The following is a 20310-nucleotide window of genomic DNA, read 5'->3' on the forward strand; positions in this document are numbered from 1 at the left end:
ACAAAAATAAAAATGTAAGAAGGCATGTATAAACATAATACAAATATACAAACTAGCTAAAATAAAAAGATGAAACCCTTCTAGGAGAGAATACAAAATTTGATAATTCTTAAATAATAAATAGATAAAGTGTAAATATTTATAGACGTTTATATCATGGATTTCATAGATTTGAAATTGTCTTTTATGACTCATAAGCAAAACCTTAAAAAAAAAAAAAAAAAAACACACACACACACACACACAAAAACAAAGAAGAGAAATACATATTTGCAATAGTGGGGATGGTAGGTTTGATAAAACATTCTACTATGGATTTCACAAACATCAAATTGCCTAAGTAATAAGAAAAAACAAAACAAAACAAAAAGAGAGTTAGATTTATAATCAACGTAAAAATTATGAGAGAAGGAGAAGTATTGATAATGGGGGAGAGAATTAATCTATATCTATATATATAAAATAATAGGTGAAGTTGAAAGAAAATCCAATTAGATTTCAAATTGGAATTCAATTAGAATTTAATTTTGCATCATGTGTCCCGTCTAATCTAAGTTTTTAAATTTTTGTGTCAAGTGAGTTAATTCAATGTAAAAATTGGATTTAATTAGAGTTTAATTTGCGACATGTGTCCCATCTAATCTAAGGGTTTTTTTTTTTTTTTTTTTTTTTTTTTTACCAAGTGAGTTAATTTAATGTAAAAAACAAGAAGTCCAATATAAGTAAACCATAAAAAACATAATTTTTGAATGATTTTATATTTATGAGCCTTTTTCTTTGTAGAACTAAAAACAATTCAAGTTTATAAGTCATCAATATATATATACATATATATTAATAAGTAAAGCTGAGAGAAAATCTAAATAGATTTTAAATTGAAATTCAATTAAAGTCTAATTTTGTGTCACATGTCCAATCTAATCAAAAATTTTAAAATTTTGAACCAAATTAGTTAGTTTAGTGTAAATATTGGACTTCAATTAGAGTTTAATTTTACGGCACGTATTCCATCTAATTGAAGTTTTTTAATTTTTGTGTCAAATGAATTAATTTGAAGTAGAAAACAATGAGTCCAATATAAATAAATCATACAAAACATAATTATATATCTAACACTATATATAAAATTATAGAAATAGAGAGTTTGAATGATTTTATATTTATGAACCTTTTTTTTTATAACTAAAAACAATTCATTTGACACAAAAAAAAAAAATTATATATATTAATAGGTAAAGTTTAGAGAAAATCCAATTAGCTTCTACAATTAAAGCCCAATTTTGGTCCATATACAAAAACCAAAGAGTCTAGAATTAATGAACATAAAAATATGTAAAAATTGACAATTTACATTTTTTAGCTAATAACATTCTTAACAGACTTTTAAAAAAGTTAAAAATATATATAAGAATGACTATCAATAATATTTAAGTTATATATGTAAGATTATCATACTATGCATTTTAATGTGTATATTTTAATGTAGGGACAAAGTTTGGAGCCCAAGAGCCCAAGCCCGAACTGTATGGAATCCTGGTCTAAAAAGCCCAATACAATGAATTTTGTAGAGTATGGGTCAAAAAACTAGGTTTAGATGAGTTGAGCAACGGCTTGCATAGGGTTAAGAAGCAATCAGACACGAATAAAAGCTATTATTACCAAAGGACCTTCCATCTGAGGAGACTATAATTTTACTTATAAATACAGATCACCACATCAGGGTTCTTTTACATGCTACAGTATTCTCTTCTTCTTTTTTCTGCCCCTCTTCATGGGGGTTATTCCACATTATATAGGCTCTTCCTAAATATCTGGACTTTACACTTGTTGATCACCTGGACCCCACTTGAGCACCCATCCCATCAGACACCCCTTTCAGTCCTCTGTGAGTTGCGGCAGCCAAGGCAGCACTGTTCAGGGGTCTTCTCCACATTAATGCTGCAAGAAAAGTAGCTACAGTGCATTTAATGTGGTGATTACAGCTTTTCCTTAGATATTTTGAGTTTTCTTCCCTTTCACGTGTTCAAGGGGCGTACTTCAACTACTTGAGTATACACTTGGTCTGGGTTTGCCGTGTCCGAGGAGGAGTTCCTCCTCGGACCTTCTTCTCTTTGTCTCCCATTGATGAGGCTTGTAACGTAGATAATTTAAGTCGTGTTTCTCTCCTCGAATTTGTTAGTGTCCTTGGACAAGGCCTAAGGCCCAATACATTATTTTGGGCCATAGTCCCCACATTTAAGTATATCCATGCATATGCATGGCGTTACAAGCTAGTCTATATATATAATAATAAGTAAAACTGAGAGAAAATCCAATTAGATTTCAAATTTGAATTAAATTAGAGTCTAATTTTATGTCATGTGTCCCATCGAATCTAAGTTTTTAAACTTTTGTGCTAAGTGAGTTAATTCAATGTAAAAAATGGATTTCAATTAGAGTTTAATTTTGTACCATATGTCCCATCTAATCTAAGTTTTTAAATTTTTGTGTCCAATGAGTTACTTTAGTGTAAAAAACGAGGAGTCCAATACAAGTAAATCATAAAAAAATATAATTTTTGAATGATTTTATATTTATGAGTCTTTTTTTTTTATTCAAGTTTATAAATCATATATATATATATATATATATTAATAGCCAAAACTAAGAGAAAATCCAATTAAATTCTAAATTGGAGTCTAATTTTGCGTCACTTGTCTCATCTAATTTATAAATTTGTGTGTCAAGTGAATTATTTGGTGCAAAAATTAAAGAGTCTAAATTCAATTAGATTCTAAATTGAATTTTAATTGGAGTTCAATTTTGTGCATGTGTTCCATTTAATTTTTTAATTTTTGTGGTAAGTAAATTATTGAATGCAAGAACATAAGAGTCTAGATCTAATTAGATTCTAAATTATATATATGTAATTGTGATTGTTTTTAAATGTATCCGTGCATATGCACGGAGTTATATTCTAGTATATAATAATAGGTGAAGTTGGGAGAAACTCAAATTAGAATTCTAAATTAGAGTTTCAATTTTGCGTCATGTATCTTAAATTATTTATTCTTAAAGAGCTTTATTTCTTAATTTTAGAATCAAATGTAGGACCACATCATAAATATTCATTCAAATGAGTTATTAAAAACAAAAACCAAAGAGTTTAGAATAAATGAATCGTTAAAAAAAAAAAAAAAAGTGCTTCACAATAATAAATAAATAAATAAACATGGACAATTTACATTTTTTACCAAATAATATCTGTGGGCACCTTGGATGTACTGATTTTTAGCTTTTGACTTTTACACAGCATCCTCAGAACTTTCCTCACTTTCTGCCTTATAAGCTCTGAAGCGAAGGAGTAGTGTATCATCAGTTAACTGATGGTACACTACTCCTTCGCTTCAGAGCTTATAAGGCAGAAAGTGGAGGAAGTTCTCTTCAATGTGGGACTCCAAGGATGCTGTGTAAAAGCCAAAAGCTAAAAATCAGTACATCCAAGGTACCCACAATATCCTTATAACATTTTTTAAAGAGTTAACAAAATATAAAAATGACTATCAATAGTATTTAAATTATATATATAAATTATATTATGCATTTTATTATATATCTTTAAGTGTATCCATGCATATGCATGAGGTTACAAGCTAATTAGAATAATAAGTAGTGTTTCTACTTTCTATCAAAAAAAAAAAAAAAAAAAAAAGAGAAGAAAAAGAAAGTAAAAGCCGTAAAAAGAGGAAGAAGAAGCAGTTGTGGTAGAAATATATAAGAATATACTAAAAAAACTCTCCATATATATTAGAAATCCTAACTCAATTAGGATTCAAAAGTCTTTATCTAATAGATAATCTCAAAAAATAATAATAATCATAATAATTCATTTAATAGATAATGAATTTATGTTTTTTTTTAATAAATAAATAAATGACTTTATGGGGTTACCAAGTAGACTTGGATGTGTACGCATATTCTAATGTGTTTGTAACTCCTATTCACATAAAAAGGAAAAGAAAAAAAAGAAACGGTGTGAAGAGGAAAAAATCACAATGAAGATTGGTTTATCTCAATAATCAAATAGATATAAGTTATAACTCTCCAACTTATACACATGTCTAACTCTTCCTAAATATGCATGTTGGGTTTTTTTTTATAAATTTTTTCAATCCAAAGCAAAAAAAAAATGTAACCGTGTATGACTATGAAGATGAAAAAAATAGTAAAAAAAATAAATTAATAATAAAAGGATTATAATTTGGATTGTAATCAAATTAAGATTCTTATGAATTTAGAAATTATAGGAGAAGAAGATAAGACCAATATATATATATATATATATATATATCTAATTTTAAAAAAATTTCTATAATTTGGTGAAGCCACTTGGCGCAACCACGGTTTTTAAGCCCAACTTTTATTATATAGTATATGATATGATTTATTTTTAACCTCTTTTGCTTTGATGGAAAATATTATATGAAGATGTATATTACTTTGTTTGTTTCAGCAATGATATTTTATAGAAAATGAGTAATTTTTCAAAAATGATTTTCTATAAAACTATCTCATTTTCCAATGTTTGGTAGCAATTTTAAATAAGTTGAAAAACAATGTCTAAAAATAAGCCATACTTTTTATGTTGACCAAAGATAGTTTTCCTTTGACTCATCTTTTTTTATACTACCAAACACTGGAAAACACAGAAAACTATCTTTACACAAGATTTTCCATCGAAACAAATGGAGTTTGGTAGTACAAAAATAATGGGTTAAAGAAAAACTATCACTTGACTTGCCTTATTTAGCCTAGCATGAGATTGAGTTGTTTTTAACTTGTTAAAAATTTTCAAGAAATTATTTTATCTTATCTTAAGCTAAAAAAGGAAAGTTAAGAAATTCCCTCAAAAAAAAAAAAAAAAAAAAGGAAAGTTAAGAAATTATTTTCCAACTTATTTTAAAATTGCTACAAAAAATAATAAAATAAGATAATTTTCAAGAAAATAAATTATTTAATTTTCAAAAAATGTTAATATCAAAACATATATAACTCTTTCTCTAAATAAATAATTTAAAAAAAGTAGGATTATTAGATTAATCACTTCTTACTTGACAATTCCCACATTGACATATAGACGGTGGATATTAAGGATGACTTGAACCAAAACATTAATCATGGAATAATGTTAGTACTACAACTTTTGTCACAACTCATCATGTGGCAAGTTATGGCAAAAGTTGTGGTACTAACATTACTCTTAATAATGAGGCAAACTGACACTTACCATTAAACCCCCACACGAGGTCACTCTATAGAGATCATTTTTCATTTATTTTGATTAAATTTCATATCAATATATATAATAATATGTCATTTAAAAAATTGGTAAAAAGGGAGACTTGCTTTGACAATAGAAAATGATGATGGCAATGGACATCTAGAACCAACCATGAATTCAATCCTTGCCAAATTTCAAGTTATACATAAACGCCTTGGGCTTTGGAGGATCGTGGGCCCCAAGCCCAATAGTTTAAGACACAATAGGCCCACGACCGAGACAAGCCGCTCACTGCACAAAAGCACATCCATTTGGATAGATTCATGTGGGTGCCAAAAGCTAGCGGGCATTTCTCTTATTAGTCATCCCATTGGTGTGACAACAATAACCGTTTCAACGAAATTGATCCCTTAACATATAATAAATATATAATGCCAACTAAAATAGTTTCGTCATCAAGGTTTGAAGTAAATACTAATTTGATGTCACTAGAAACTCCACGACCTGGCCTAGTAGTCTATCAGCCCACAGGGCTAATGGTGCCTCTACCTACTACTATTGAAGCTCATGAGTAGCCAACTAGCATAGTGCTTCAAGCTGTGGGCTAATTTTTCTACTTATGGATGCCAACCGGATTGGCCCGCTAACCTAGTCCAACAATACCGCCCATTAGCCCACTAGCCTGACCGTGGGGTACGTTGCGGGGTGGTGGGAAGGTTCAAACATGTGACACAAGAGTAGAGAGACTCTTGAAACATTGTAAGTGGTTATGTTAAGTTAAGCATTATAAATATTTATTTTGTAGTTCGATTTTATTTATTTTTTAAATGGATAGTTGGTATTAGTTGTAACAAGTTATATTTAATATATATATATATATATATTTAGAATAAAGTTATTTGATATATACAAATGGATTGAGAGATGCAAATTTGTGTAGTGCTAACTTAGTTGGGATGTTCACATTTTATAGTGAAGCAACTATTATCGTCCTAATACGAATAAGGAATATATCATTTCACTTATTTATTTCAACCAACAAAAGTTAGTCAATGGTTTTTTTTAAGTATTTTTAATAGTTTAATTTGACATGTTGTGTTTTGTGTTAAATAATAATATAATAATAATTTTATGTTAAAATTTATAAGCCCATTAAAAGGCCCGCTAAAGCCCAATAAAGGCTCATTAAAAGTCCATGAAAAACCCATTGAAAGCACATCAGACCTAGCCCATATGTCTAGCAGGCTAAAGGCCCAATGGGCATTGCCTATAGGTTGGGCGATGGCTGGGGTTTTCTCTTTGAACCAACATTCCAACCCATGGGCCCAGTGAGGCCCATTTTCTTACTCTTAATTTGAAGTGGATCTTATGGCTCCATTGTCCCTAACCTATCTACTTCACGAACTGCACTTCATTCATTCTCCAGCATATTCACTTTCTTCTTTTCTTTTTTAAAAGGACCATAGTCACTTTCTAAGTAGGCAAGAGGGAGGAATCATGGAAACAATCTTTTTGTAGTAGTGCGTAGTGATATAGCATGGACGAATAGAAAGTTGGAAACAAGTTTCTTTGAAGCGAAGAGTAAGTCTGTCCCAATGTATGCTGCAAATGAAGCCCACAAAAGGTGTATAATGACCATCACCAAGCTTGGTAAGCAATGAAGGGTAAGCCTCCAATATCTAATGCATGAAATTCCTTCTCCTAAAGCAGGCTATCACTATTTCAATAATCACAGCCATCCTACCAAGCTGAATACTACGGCAAGGGCTTACAATGACATTGAAGCATAAGAGTTTTGGTTAATAAAAAAAATCTATTCTTTATTTTTAGAATCAATTGAATGGTATCTCAAATAAGAAAAATCTGAAATAATAAGCTTTGAAATAACTTTTGACTGTACTATCTGGACCACACAACCAATAATAAAATGCAATCATATCTTATATTCTTATGGAATAAATTAATTGTTATCCATTTATTCCAGTGTGTTTTCATAGTGTCTCAAACCATCACTCTTCCTTTTAGTATACACACAATACACAACATAAATAACTGAAAATCCGATAGTGCTAATGCTAATATAACCACTATTAACGTAAGAAAAAGAGCACATTGGTGGGCTCTTAAAGCCTCACTGTAGAAGCCTAGAGAGCAAGAGCTTTCTGTGATGTGATCCTCCTCCTCCTTAGGCGCTCAGCAATAATGAAGGCAAGCTCAAGAGATTGTGAGGCATTGAGCCTAGGGTCACAGTGGGTGTGGTAACGTGAGCTTAGGTCATCAAATGTCACCGTTCGTGACCCGCCAATGCACTCTGTCACATTCTGGCCGGTCATCTCTAGATGAACTCCTCCCGGGTGACTTCCTTCTTGATCATGCACATCGAAGAATGCTCTCACCTCCGCCTGTCCAAATAAAATGAAGGTTCAATTGCATTCTACTGCCTAAAACAACTTTTCATACACACAGTTAATAATAACTTCTACTGTTTCAATTGTCAATAAGCCCCTATCCTCTCCCCAATCCCCCCAATTTTTTTTTTTTTTTTTGCAACCATTGCATAACTTAACCATTGTATGGCTGGCTCCAATTAGATGGCTCCATTTAGATAGGTTAAGCTGACTTAGACTGTTTTCAGGTCAAGCGAGTTTTTTATTTTTTTTTAATAGGAAAACGATATTTTAATCTTATATGGCAAAATCTAGCATATTTATAATGCAAAATGAATTTCAAGGTCCATTATAGAGAAACATAACCTCCCACTCCCACCTACCAAAGTCATCATTTACAAAAATATCTTTTAAGAAACCTGGATTGACTGTTTCACCCAAACGTATCATACAAGTTGTCCCTATTCCACCTACCACACCTAAATTATATTGTTTCATATGAGCCCATTGATATGATATGACGTTATTTGTGCTTAAAGCTATTGAATGTCCACTATTAGGACAATTGACTATTTTCCCAAGCTAATTATCCAATTTTTCAAAGCTGGCCGTCCAACTGGATAAGCAATAGAATTGGCCATATATGAAGTGCAAGCATTGATTCTAAAGGCAAATTGTGACAGAAATTGTATTGGCTGCAACCAAAATGCCCAAATGGGTTTAATGTCTAGATAACGACATGACTTCAAGGGTGGAAAACTACTATTATTTTTATAGTAATTAAAAGAAATAAAAAAAAAAATTCTTGCATTTAATTCAGGGAAACGACACATTTTTAATTCATTTCCAGTTTCGATGCTTAATAATTCATATCCCCCCCCCCCCCCCCCCCCAAAAAAAAAAACCCCCATCTCTCCCTTTTATATAAAACTCATTCTAAAACATGTTGGCGTTTCCAATTAATTATGAAAAATAAAGCTAAGTGGGTTCATTAGTAAAACATTACTTTGCAGCACGCAACTCTTAAGAATTATTTCCACCAACAACTGATAAAATAGAAGTTAATGATGAGTGACATACCCTGATGGCATCAAAGGGGCGAGTTTTCAGACCGCAGGGAGCCTTTATGGTGTTTCCATGCATAGGGTCACTAACCCATGTGACAATTTGACCTGCTCTGCGGACTGCCCTAATTAGATGGGGAAGCTTCACTCTCATGTTTTCAGCACCCATTCTTGTGATCACTGTTATCCTCCCGGGTTTGTTCTGAGGATTCAAAATCTCAACGAGCTTGACAAGCTCATTTGGATCCATCTTATCACTCACCTGCAGCACAAGCACAACTCTATATGTTATTCACCTCAGAAACTATTATCAAATAACATCTATAAGAATCTTGCACACATTGATACACAAATATCAAAACCAAACAGCATCCAACCCAAAGTGGGTGCTAGAGCCATGTGAAATTTAGTAATTTGAACAAAACCAGCTTGGCCAGCATCCAAATCAACTTGACTTGGGTGTTTTTATTCACCCGTTCAATTTAATATTGTCAGTATCAAATTATAATATAACCAATGTTTATGTGACTGAATTAGAAGAACATAAAGTATAGTGACCTTAATGCCTAGTGGATTTGCAACCCCTCTTAGAAACTCAACATGGGCACCATCCAGCTGCCGGGTACGTTCCCCAACCCAGATAAAATGGGCTGAGCAGTCATAGTAAAGGCCTGAAGTTGAATCCATCCTAGTAAGTGACTGCTCATATGGCAAGAGCAAGCATTCATGTGATGTCCAGAACTCGGTTGTTGTCATGATAGGATGGTCAACTGTGAGTCCAGCAGCAGACATGAATCCAAGGGCCTCATCAACCCGATTAGCTAGTTCGCGGTACCTGCCACACCAAGACAATGATTAACAGCCTAATATTAATCACAAAAGATAATGTAAGCTTAAACCCAGTCCAAATTTGAATCTCCAAATTTGATTTAGCTCATCATAGTTTAGGAATCTAATTATGAATTATCATTAGACAATTAAAGTATAGGTATTGAATACCCAACAGAATCTTCCTTTGGATAATTTCGGAACAATAAATTCACACGGTAAAATTGGATGATATCAGGGATCTAAAATCTAAATTGTTTAATTCATCCACAAACCAACAACTACATAAAACCTACCTGACAAAAAACACGTGAAATGATTCCAAATGCCCAGATTTAGAAAGGACCAATAAGAAATTTACTAGTGCTTTCACTGTTTTACTCCCAAAGGAGGGTTATTCTGCATATAACCTAAACAAACAACCGACAACCAAACAAAGCAGCAAGTGATAAGGATGGATATGTTTTTTATGGTTGGAAAATTTTCACTTTATCGCTTCTAAACGACTTATTAGCATACAGCAGATCATCAAAGCAGTCAAGCAGACATGGCAAGAAAAAAATATAAAACATGTCAAAACGGGCTAACAAACCAAAATATTAGGTGTAAAACTCGTTCACTTCTCTGCCCCAGATAGTTCCAAGAAAGTACCATTCAACCAAGACCAATCAAACGAAACAGTAAAAGTACAAACAAACAAAAAAAAAGTAAAATAAAGGAAATCAAGGAGAATCTGAATTCTGAAATAAAACACGGGAAATGTTAACAAGCACCGACGGTGCTTGTTAACCTTTCTTTTTTTTTCTCACTTAAAAAAAAAAAAAAAAAAAAATTGTCAAAAAAATTATCAAAAGTGGCTCAAAAAGCTGAAAAGGGGCCGATAACGGGTACCTTCCGATACCCGTTAACACAACCCATAAAACATACCTATCTCCCTGCTCGCTGTGCTCAGTGAAATCCAAATTCCACTGTGTGACCCTCTGCATAGCAGCATAACCTCCGGTAGCAAAGGCTCTGAGAAGGTTCAAAGTGGCTGCAGATTGACAATAGGCCCTAATCAACCTCTGAGGGTCTGGAATCCTTGACTTCTCATTGAAAGCATCTCCGTTCACATTGTCTCCTCTGTAACTCGGCAGCTTCACACCGTCCTTCTCCTCAAACGGCTCTGATCTCGGCTTGGCAAACTGACCCGCCATTCTACCAACCTATAAAAACACGAATTCATGCGAAAGATTAAATTTTTATAAAAAACCCAGATTTCAATTTACTTTAATTTCACTAAAAAAATATAAAAAGTTTGGATTTTGAAGGGACCTTGACAACGGGCATTTGACCACCGAACATCAAAACGACACCCATTTGGAGGAGAATTCTGAAGGTGTCACGGATGTTATTGGCATTGAATTCCTTGAAACTCTCAGCGCAATCCCCACCTTGTAAAAGAAAAGCGTTGCCTAAAGCGGCCTCACCAAGCTTCTCCTCAAGGCTCCTAGCCTCACCAGCGAACACAATCGGAGGGAAAGCCTCGAGCGTCTCAAGAACAGAGTTGAACTCGTTCTGATCCGGGTACTCAGGCAATTGAAGCGCCTTCTTGGTCTTCCAGCTATCCACGGCCCACTTCCCTGAACCCGCATTGTGGGTCGTCGTCGTTGTTGTGGTTGTCTTCGTTGGTGTTATCTGCTGCTTCGGCGTTTTGTCAGAGACGATGGGGTTCTTTGCTGGCTCAGCGGCGTGGACGGCCGAGATTGAAGGGACTGATCTGGGCTTGACAGAAATGGAGGGTTGGTGGGGTTTGATGAAAGACTGAGTTTGAACGAAGGATTTGGTGGGAATCACAGCGCTGCTAGCACTGCTGCTTGAGAGAGCCATTGTTTTTTTGGCTTCTTAAAATATTTAAGAGACAGAGAAAGAGATGTTTGTTTGAGAATTGAGAGGTGTACCTGTACCTAGAGGCTGAAGAGATAGGAAGAGTAATGTGAGATAGAGGGGGCTTTTATAAAAGGATCTGGGGGCAATGTATGTGGGCTAGAGCTGAGGGGCGTGGGATATTGAAATGGTGTCTGGTAGAAGAGACGTGGCGGGGGTAGCTCGGGGGCATTTCTGGAAATTCTGAATTTGGTAGAGCAGTTTTTAGGATATACTATTATAGTTTTAGGGTTCTTTTTCTTCACCAACTAATATAATCGCCACTTTCCAGCTTAAAAAAAAAATTTATTTTAGCTGGCGTGAAGCCGAGTTTCAAACGAGCCGAAAGATTTTTCCAACCTTTTTTTTTTTTCTCCTTTTCTTTTTATTTTTTTTAATTTTTTTTATGTGTGTGTGTTATATTTTACAAAAGTACAAATTACGCATTTAAGTTTGGTTAATTGTCATTTTGATCCAATAAGTTTTTATTTTTGCGGTAGTGGTCTCTTAAGAGCATTTGTATCCAAGAGCATTATCAATTTTACTAATTCATTTTACAAAATACCCAACATTCAGTTCTTATTTTTATATACAACCCAATAAAATAATATAACTACCAAATAATATAATACTCTCTCTGTTCCAATTTGTTTATCATGTTTGAAAATTCAAATTTTTTAAAGGAACATTATTTATTATCTTGTCTGCTTTATAAAAATATATAAGTTTACAAAACTACCCTTAAATAAATTTATCATTTTTTTAAAAAAAAAAAAAAAGTTATTCTTAATAAGGCAACTAAAAAAGTGCCCCAATTAGATTGATTTTTTAAAATATTTGTTAGTTTTCTTTTCAAATAATTTTGAAAATAAAGTAGTCACCGTACACCCTTGATGCGATGGTTACTCCACAAGTATAAGTGCTTGTAGAGTGTAAAGGGCAAGGGCCGAGCTTCAAGTCTTCAGGAGGGAGTTTCACACACATATACACTTAGATTAGGTTAGAGTAGAATTCTATCTTGTATAAAAAAAAAAAAAAAAAAAAAATTTGAAAATAAGGTAGGAGCATAATAGGAAAATTAGTAAATTAATGACTTTTATTTTTAGAAACAGTACAATATTTTGGGACATTCCAAAATGGAATAGAGGACAAACAAACTGGGACGGAGCGAATATAAATACTACTTTATGAGAGAAAGCAAAAAAAAAAAAGAAAAAGGAGGCAGCCAATGAGAGTGGAGGTTGTATTTAAAGCACGAGCATTGGGGAGTTGCTATTTTGGCCACCAAACCCATAAAAATATGCTACAACTAGGTTGTCATATGTAAAAAAATTTGCAACGCAGCTACAGTGGGTTGGTACATTCCCAACCTCACCATAACTAGTTGCAAAATCATTTTATTATATTTTATTCCTCTTTAGGCCCACACTCTCTTTCCCATATTTTTTTTTTTTTTTTTTTTTGGTTAACCAACGCTGAAATAGATTAAGTACTAATAAGTCTGTTACAATAAGGTTCAGCTTTGTCAAAAGCCAGCAAATCCTCCACCACAGGCGGTGGGTTAACAAAATTAACAAAATCCGATGAAAGGGTGGCTCCAAACTTAGCCAATGCATCAGCACATTGGTTTGCCTCCCTGAAAATGTATTGGATAGTTGTACTATGGAATTTCTTCAATAGGGTCCTGCAATCACCAAGCAAAGGCTCTAGCATGAGATTATTTATCGAGTAATTATTGAGAAGTAAAACAATAAGCTCGGCATCAAGCTCAACACAAATGTCAGCAATTCTAAGTTGAGAAGCTAGTCTGAGACCATCCTTTAAAGCCCATAACTCTGCCATGACTCCATAAGTAATTCCCAGTGATCTAGCAAATCCCATAATCCAATCACCATTCTCATTACAAATCAGCCCTCCACCACCTGCTATCCCAGGATTACTAATAGCAGATCCATCCGTATTTAGTTTTAGCCACCCCACAGGAGGTTTGGTACACTTCACCTAAATATTAGTTCTCGGATTCTTGTTGCGTTTGTCATCGACAATTGCAAAGAATTCAGCACTCTTTTTAATGCAAAGGTCCTGGATGTTTCTAGTCACCGTACCGGAAGAGAATAGAAAAGAATTCCTTCGATTCCATAATTGCCAAATATCAAACGGAAAGACTATCTTCCAAGGCAGCTGATGGTGCCTCGATGTACTCTTGGAGGAGCAGTTCACTTTCATCCATTCCTCAAGATCGAGTAGGAAGAAATCATGGTGCTTACTAGGGATGCCAAGCAACTTCCAAAATTTTTTTGCAACAATACAATCCCTTAGGACATGGGATATGGATTCCGTGGCCAGGCCACATAGTTCACATGACGTGTCAAGATTTATGCCCCTTGAACCTAAAACTTCACGAGTTGGAATACTTTTATGGTAACACAGCCAAAGAAAGAATTTAATTCTAGGTGTGGTAGTTGCTTTCCAAACCCATTTTCCATTGGAAGTATTAAGGTTCAAAAGATTTAAATCTTTTGGCAGAAGGTATGCCGATTTGAGATCAAATGAGCCATCCTTAGAGAAAGCCCAAACTAGGGTGTCTTGCATACTAGGATCACTAGCCAGAGGAGTGGCTTTCATTTGGAGCAGAATATTCTTAGGAATAGTAAAGGAAATACAACTTTCAAGGTCTCCCCTAGAGTTGAGCACATCTCTCACTGTGTGCTTCTCATCATTAACTGTAAGGGGACCTACCATTTGATGTCTCAAAGCCCTGGATGGCAGCCAAAAATCCCTCCAAAATAGGACTGATCTCCCATTCTTCACGTTCGATTTTAACCCTCGATTAAAGATTTTCGCCCCCCTCTTTACAAGCTGTCCAAACCCGAGAACAAGGTCTATAGACTTCCGGGTTATTAATCCTAGTTGGAGTGAGGTATTTCTTTGCTAACATCAAAGCTCAAGGTGCTTATGGATTATTTTCTCTATCTTAGCTCCCTTTCTCTCTTTTCTCTCATCTCATCCTCTCTCTCTCTCTCTCTCTCTCTCTCTCTCTCTCTCCACTCTGTTTTGTTCTCTTCTTTCTCTGTCTCGGCCCGACGGTGGAGGGATTGCGTGGAGCAATGGAAATCGGCACCTATGGTGGAGCCGTGGAGGTAGTGGGTCACGGTGGTCGCTAGATTTGTGGCTGGTTTTGCTAGGTAGGATTGTGGTGGTGGTGGTGCCAATTGTGGTATTGCTGTGATGGGTGGGTTTGTTGTGAAGTAGTGTTTCGGTGATGGTGGTGTGAGTTTAATGGGTGTGGGTTGTAGGATGTGTGGGTTTGATGGGTTTTGCTTTGATTTTTTGTTGTGGGTATTGTGGCCGATGGTGGTTGCTTTTGATTTGTGGCTGATTTTTTGTTGTGGGATGTGTGGGTTTGATGGTGGTGCCGATGGTCGTGGTGGGAATGGGTTCGTTGTGGGTTTATTGTGGGATGGGTTCACTGTGGTGGTGGTGGGGATGGGTTTGCTGTGGTGGAGGTGGCCATGGTTTGGGTTAGATTTGGGGTATGTGGGCATTTGGATCGGATTTGGGTGGTTTGGATCAGATTTGGTGGCGTTTGGGTGGTTGAGTGTGGTTGAGTTTTGGTGGAAGGTGCCGTGTGGGTTTGTTGGAGAGAGACAAAAAGATAGAGAGGAAAGAGAGATGGAAGAGTAGAGAGAGAAACTGAATTCTTTATATTATTTTTTGGTATAGTTTATAACTTGATATTATTTTAATGAGTTGTATGAAAAAATAGAAACTAAGATGTGGAGCGAGTTGTAAAATGAGATGGTAAAATAAATAAAGTAGGTTTTGAGTTTTTACATCCTCAGATGCTAATGCTCTTATATTTAACCTTACTATATTTGGGTTGCAAATTTTTTTAGATATAGAAACTCGGCTGGAGCTTGTTTTTTTGGATTTGGTAGGTAAAATAGCAACTTGGGGGCTTGACAGCCCCCAATGCTAATGCTTTAAATACTCCCAAAATGCTATCTTAGCAACCCCTGAACATTAAAAAACCTTTCACAATCTTGGGTGCTAATGCTCCAAGTCTGTATTTGCAATCATTGTTAGTTTTTCTTTTTCCATCCATCAACCATAATTCCTATTAAACATTAAAAAATACTTTTTCAATATTAAAAACTATTAAAAATTTTAGTTAAAAAAAAAAAAACAAAAATACAATACCTTGTTGTCACCATCAATCCCCAAAGAAATCACAACACAACTCCGCCGCAAAACTACCACAAACCTTAGCTGTAACCCATCCCCCCACCATTGAATCAAGTCACCCAAAATTAGTGAAAAGACATCTTACCAAATAGACAAAGAGACCAGATTCAAGTTGTTTTTGGTTTGATGAAAAATATTTTTCGATCGTAAAATATTTGAAAGTGTTTAGTTGCAATCATGAAAATGCAATAGAAAACATGTTTTTTATTTTTATTTTTTATTACTTTGCCACATTTTCTCATCTTCTAAGCACATGTATAATTTTTTTTTTTTTAAGTAAAAATTTAGATTTAAAAATTTGTGATTGGGTACCAGCAGCAGCCACTAGAGATTGGGAACATTAGTGGGGGGTGGCAGACAATAAGGGGCGGAGGTTTGGTTGATGAGTTTTGGATAAGATGGAAAATGGTTTATGAAAAATGAAAGCATAAACCAATTTCACCATAAGTGCCCTTATTTTCCGATTAACCAACAATTTCAATCACCCTAAACACCCATAAATGCAAAAAAAAAAAAAAAAAAAAAAAAAAAAAAAAAAAAAAAACTGAAAATCAATTCCAGTCAAACCAAACACAGTCTCAATTAACTCTTCTATCTAGTCAAGTTACTACCATGAAGTGTCACTTTACCCATAATTTTAGTTGATTTTGGTGTCTACCAAAGCTGAAGATTAGTAAATTTGAATTTTTTGTTTGTTTGTGTTTGGCAGTTAAGAAATTGCAAGTTGAAAACGTTCCTTATTATTATTTTTTTCTATCTTTAAAATTAAGAAATATATTATATATTATTTGTTTTTAATTATTTTTTTCAATTAAAACGTGATTTTGCATTTTTTTTAACATTTATTATTTATTTTATTTTATTTTATTAGTTATATATACGTTTTAAGTGTATCAGCTGTAAACATCATATAGTTAGTAAGTTGACAATAAAGATCTAAAATTGACAATAAATTAAAAATAATATAAACTAAATTATTGAATATGATCAAAATATAAATTCAAAATTGACAATGAGCCTTAAGTGTAACCAATAAAATGGTATATTTATCTATAATTTTTTAATCAAGTAAAAAAAAACGAAGGAAAAAGAGGAGTCGTTTTACAAAAGACAAATAAATAGTAAGGAAACAATTTCCAAGGTGACGTTACTACGGTCATTGGTAAGACTTTGAGAAAATCAGTTTTGGGTTACTACTACTACTCCTCATCTCCTCTAACTCGATCCAGTCAAATTCACCACCTACCACTTCCACTTCATGCACCCTCTCACATACTCTCCTTCCTACCCCCCACCTATCAAAGTACCTTTTTCCTTTACGCACACGCGGCACACGTGTCGGTGATCCTCGCACATATTTGGTATATACTCTCTCACTTTTCCTCCAACTGTGTGTGCCAAACACGACTTCGATCAATTGCAGACAACTTTTTGTTCAAATGGCTCAGCTGGTCCAGCTCACTACTCAGCTCCACTGTTTCATTGCTATAATTTTTTTTTTTTTTTACCGGACATTAGTTTAAAGTACAAAATTAAATATAGGACTTTAGATGTTATTTTTTAAATTATTCTTTTAAGATTTTGTAATGTGATTATTTAACGAAAAAATACACTTTCATCTCATAAAAAAAAATTCACATAACAAAATTCTAAGATTCTTAGAACATAAAGAACAGTGCATAAGTACTGTTCCTAAATTTTGTTCGGGTATAAAACTATAAACTAAAGATCGAAAAGTTCAAAGGAAGTTTGAGGTGAGTTTCCTTTTGCTTAGAAAAAAAAGAAGACGATCTTTTTTTATATGGTAGGTTGTTTTGGCAAAACTTCTGTGCAATGAGATGTTATTATTATTTTTTGATGAATAAAAGTCGTGTAAAGTTCACTATATATAGATCACTATATAGTTATCCCAGGAAGCCAAGACATAAAATTGTTTTTATTTTTCTTAATAAACTGGTAGTCAGAGTGTCAGACTATCTCGTACCCAAGAATCACGTGCAAACATAAATAAAAGATATTGCTAAAAGTTAAAATTAAAATTAAAATTTTTTAAATAATAATAATAATAATGAATTTCACAATCATTTTTTAGAGTATAATTTTTATTTTGTATAAAAATAATAATAATAACAATAAGAAAAAGAAGAAGAGGAACTGAAGTTAGATTTCAAAGGGCCAAGTTGGGCAAAAAAAAGGGTTTTTTTTTTTTTTTTTTTTACAAGTACCGACATTTTTTTGTGCAATTCAACATTTATTTGAACATTTGTATTCGATTTTTAAAAAATATCATATTTTATTATCTCAAAAGCTATTTTATCTATTATACTATATCATTTTATAATACACTTAATATCTCAAACCCTACTTTTTTTTCACTTTATTTAAATATTTTTTTTAACTATTTTGATCTCTCTCTCTCTCTTCCTCTAAGCAACCGACCACCACAATCACTTTCTTATCAATTTCATAATTGCATGGGTTTGATCTGCACCACTACCACAGCCACAATAACCACCAACAACAACCACAAGAAACCACCACCACCACCATAACCACTTTATCTTTACTACTATTTAAGGGGTTCCTCTTGTTTGGATTCCTCAATTTTGATATCTAAAATACCCTCAAATTTAGTTAAATTAAAAAAAAAAAAAAAGAGTTTTTTCTAACCATTTGTCCCACCTCTACATTTCTCTCACAGATTAGTAGTTAAGCACAATTCAACTTTTTTTATAATAAAAATAAAATTGCTTTTTATTCCACTAACATACTCTTCTTTTTCTTTTTTTCCTAATTTCCAAATAAAAAATGAGGCATATAAGGAAATTCAGTAACTAAATTCAAAAACAATTAAAAAAAACATCCCATGTTCAAGAGGTTCATCCCCACTACCAAGCAGTTACACAACCTTTTAGCAAAATTTTCAGGTTTTATTGTAAAACCCATTAAAAATGTAGGCATGATTATCTTTTCCTTAAAAAAAAAAAAAAAAAAAAAAAAAAAAAAAAACTAGCCTCAACACATGTATGAGGCTCTTTTTTTTTTTTTTTTTGGATTTAGTGTCATAATTTTCTATGAATCACAATTTGGTTTAAGTATTTGTTCGATAATATTATATTATTGAGAACTACTCATATAGCCATGAGGGTCATTTGGCTAGCTCCAAAAAATGAAATTAATAATAGAGAGATGAAAAAAAAATTGTTCATTTTTCGGAGCTAGCCAAATGGCACTTGTTGGGGGCGAAAATTTTTTCCTTCCAACAAATGAGATTTATATTGGGTTGGGGGCCTAAATCGAAACTCAACGATGAGCTTGAAGCATGGCCCAAAGGCTATCGATGAAGTTTTTGAAGAGTTTGCCCTCTTTTTATACCTTGGGTCTAGGATGGGACTGACAAGGGTTATGGGGTACATTTCTTTACACCTAATATTATTTAAATAACACCTATTTATTTTCTTTTTCAAATGTCACAAACAAATTATTGGGCATGCCTAGATATTTTCTTTGACCATCACTATGCCAGGCCACAACCTTTTTCCTTTCTATCATAAAATTGGGCTACAAATGCAAAACACTATAGGACCTCATATTTTCTCGTAAAGCCCAATTATTTATTGAGTGAGATAAAATCTAATCCTTTCTAAAGCCCAGTAATTTTATACTTAGCAAATATTTGAAAAAACCCATGATTCAAATTCATGGCAATACTATTTTTTTTCCAATGGGATTCAACCTCATGATCAAAGCCCACAATTCAAACCCATGGCAAATTACTCGTCAAGAAGCCCAGTTCCTACTGGCAATATCAAAAGCCTAATTTTCATTAGCGATATTAAAAGCCTAGTCCCCACTGGTAATATCAAAAGCCCAGCTCTCATTGGCAATGTCCGAAGCCCAATTTTCATTGGCACTATTTTCTCAAAAAAGCCCAAGATTATTAATACTTGGCAAAGAAAAAATATCATGGCATAATATTACCATGGCAAAAACCATGGCAATCGTCTTATAAAAGCTCATTGGGAGTTATCTTGAAGATTATGTTCTCATATTATAAACTTATGAAATACATGGTCTTCATTTGCATTACAACATCCATAATACATACCTTCAACACGCATGGTAAATATTCAAACTCACAAGCTCATCATTTGAATTATGATATGATTATTAGAAGCCATGAACATTATTTACAATATGGAATTCATCATAGTAAAATGTTATTTACAAAGGTATTTTGAAATTTGTCCTATTGTTTCAAACATTACAACTAATTGTCCAAAGGCCCATTGCAAGTATCTATGAAAAACCCAAAAAATATTTGCTAATAAAAATCCATGAGGAATGAAAACCCATGGCAAACATGTGTTGTTGATGTCCATTTTTGTAGGATGCACACAACCCGACCCAAAATAACCAGCCCATGTGAGCAAGCCCAATCCAAAAGACCCCAGCAAAAGGCAGAGGATTGAAAGTGGACAAATCAGCCCTTGTTCATCCCTAACCAAAGTACAGCTGGAGGCCCCTACAAGAGAACCAAGTCTTTGAGGATGAACTAGGGGTTGTCCCATAAGCTTTCTGTCACCCTTTACCTAATGTGAACAATGCCCTAGGGTTGTGA

General features: G+C 33.6%; 2 protein-coding genes across 2 annotated transcripts; both read right to left on the bottom strand.

Annotated features, from left to right (window-relative positions):
- Window positions 1-7180: 7180 nt before the first annotated feature.
- LOC126708921 (phospho-2-dehydro-3-deoxyheptonate aldolase 1, chloroplastic-like) lies at window positions 7181-11534 on the bottom strand. The gene is made up of 5 exons (XM_050408927.1): window positions 10854-11534; window positions 10467-10744; window positions 9270-9546; window positions 8728-8973; window positions 7181-7662 (listed from the first exon to the last, which is right to left on the bottom strand). Exons 1-5 carry the CDS (start codon window positions 11406-11408, stop codon window positions 7405-7407), a joined length of 1614 nt encoding a protein of 537 aa, XP_050264884.1. The 5' UTR covers window positions 11409-11534; the 3' UTR covers window positions 7181-7404.
- A 1395-nt stretch (window positions 11535-12929) lies between these two features.
- LOC126708061 (uncharacterized) lies at window positions 12930-13325 on the bottom strand. The gene has a single exon (XM_050407882.1). It carries the CDS (start codon window positions 13323-13325, stop codon window positions 12930-12932), a length of 396 nt encoding a protein of 131 aa, XP_050263839.1.
- Window positions 13326-20310: the final 6985 nt, after the last annotated feature.

The sequence above is a fragment of the Quercus robur genome, chromosome 12, assembly GCF_932294415.1.
Source record: "Quercus robur chromosome 12, dhQueRobu3.1, whole genome shotgun sequence".
Taxonomy (NCBI): domain Eukaryota; kingdom Viridiplantae; phylum Streptophyta; class Magnoliopsida; order Fagales; family Fagaceae; genus Quercus; species Quercus robur.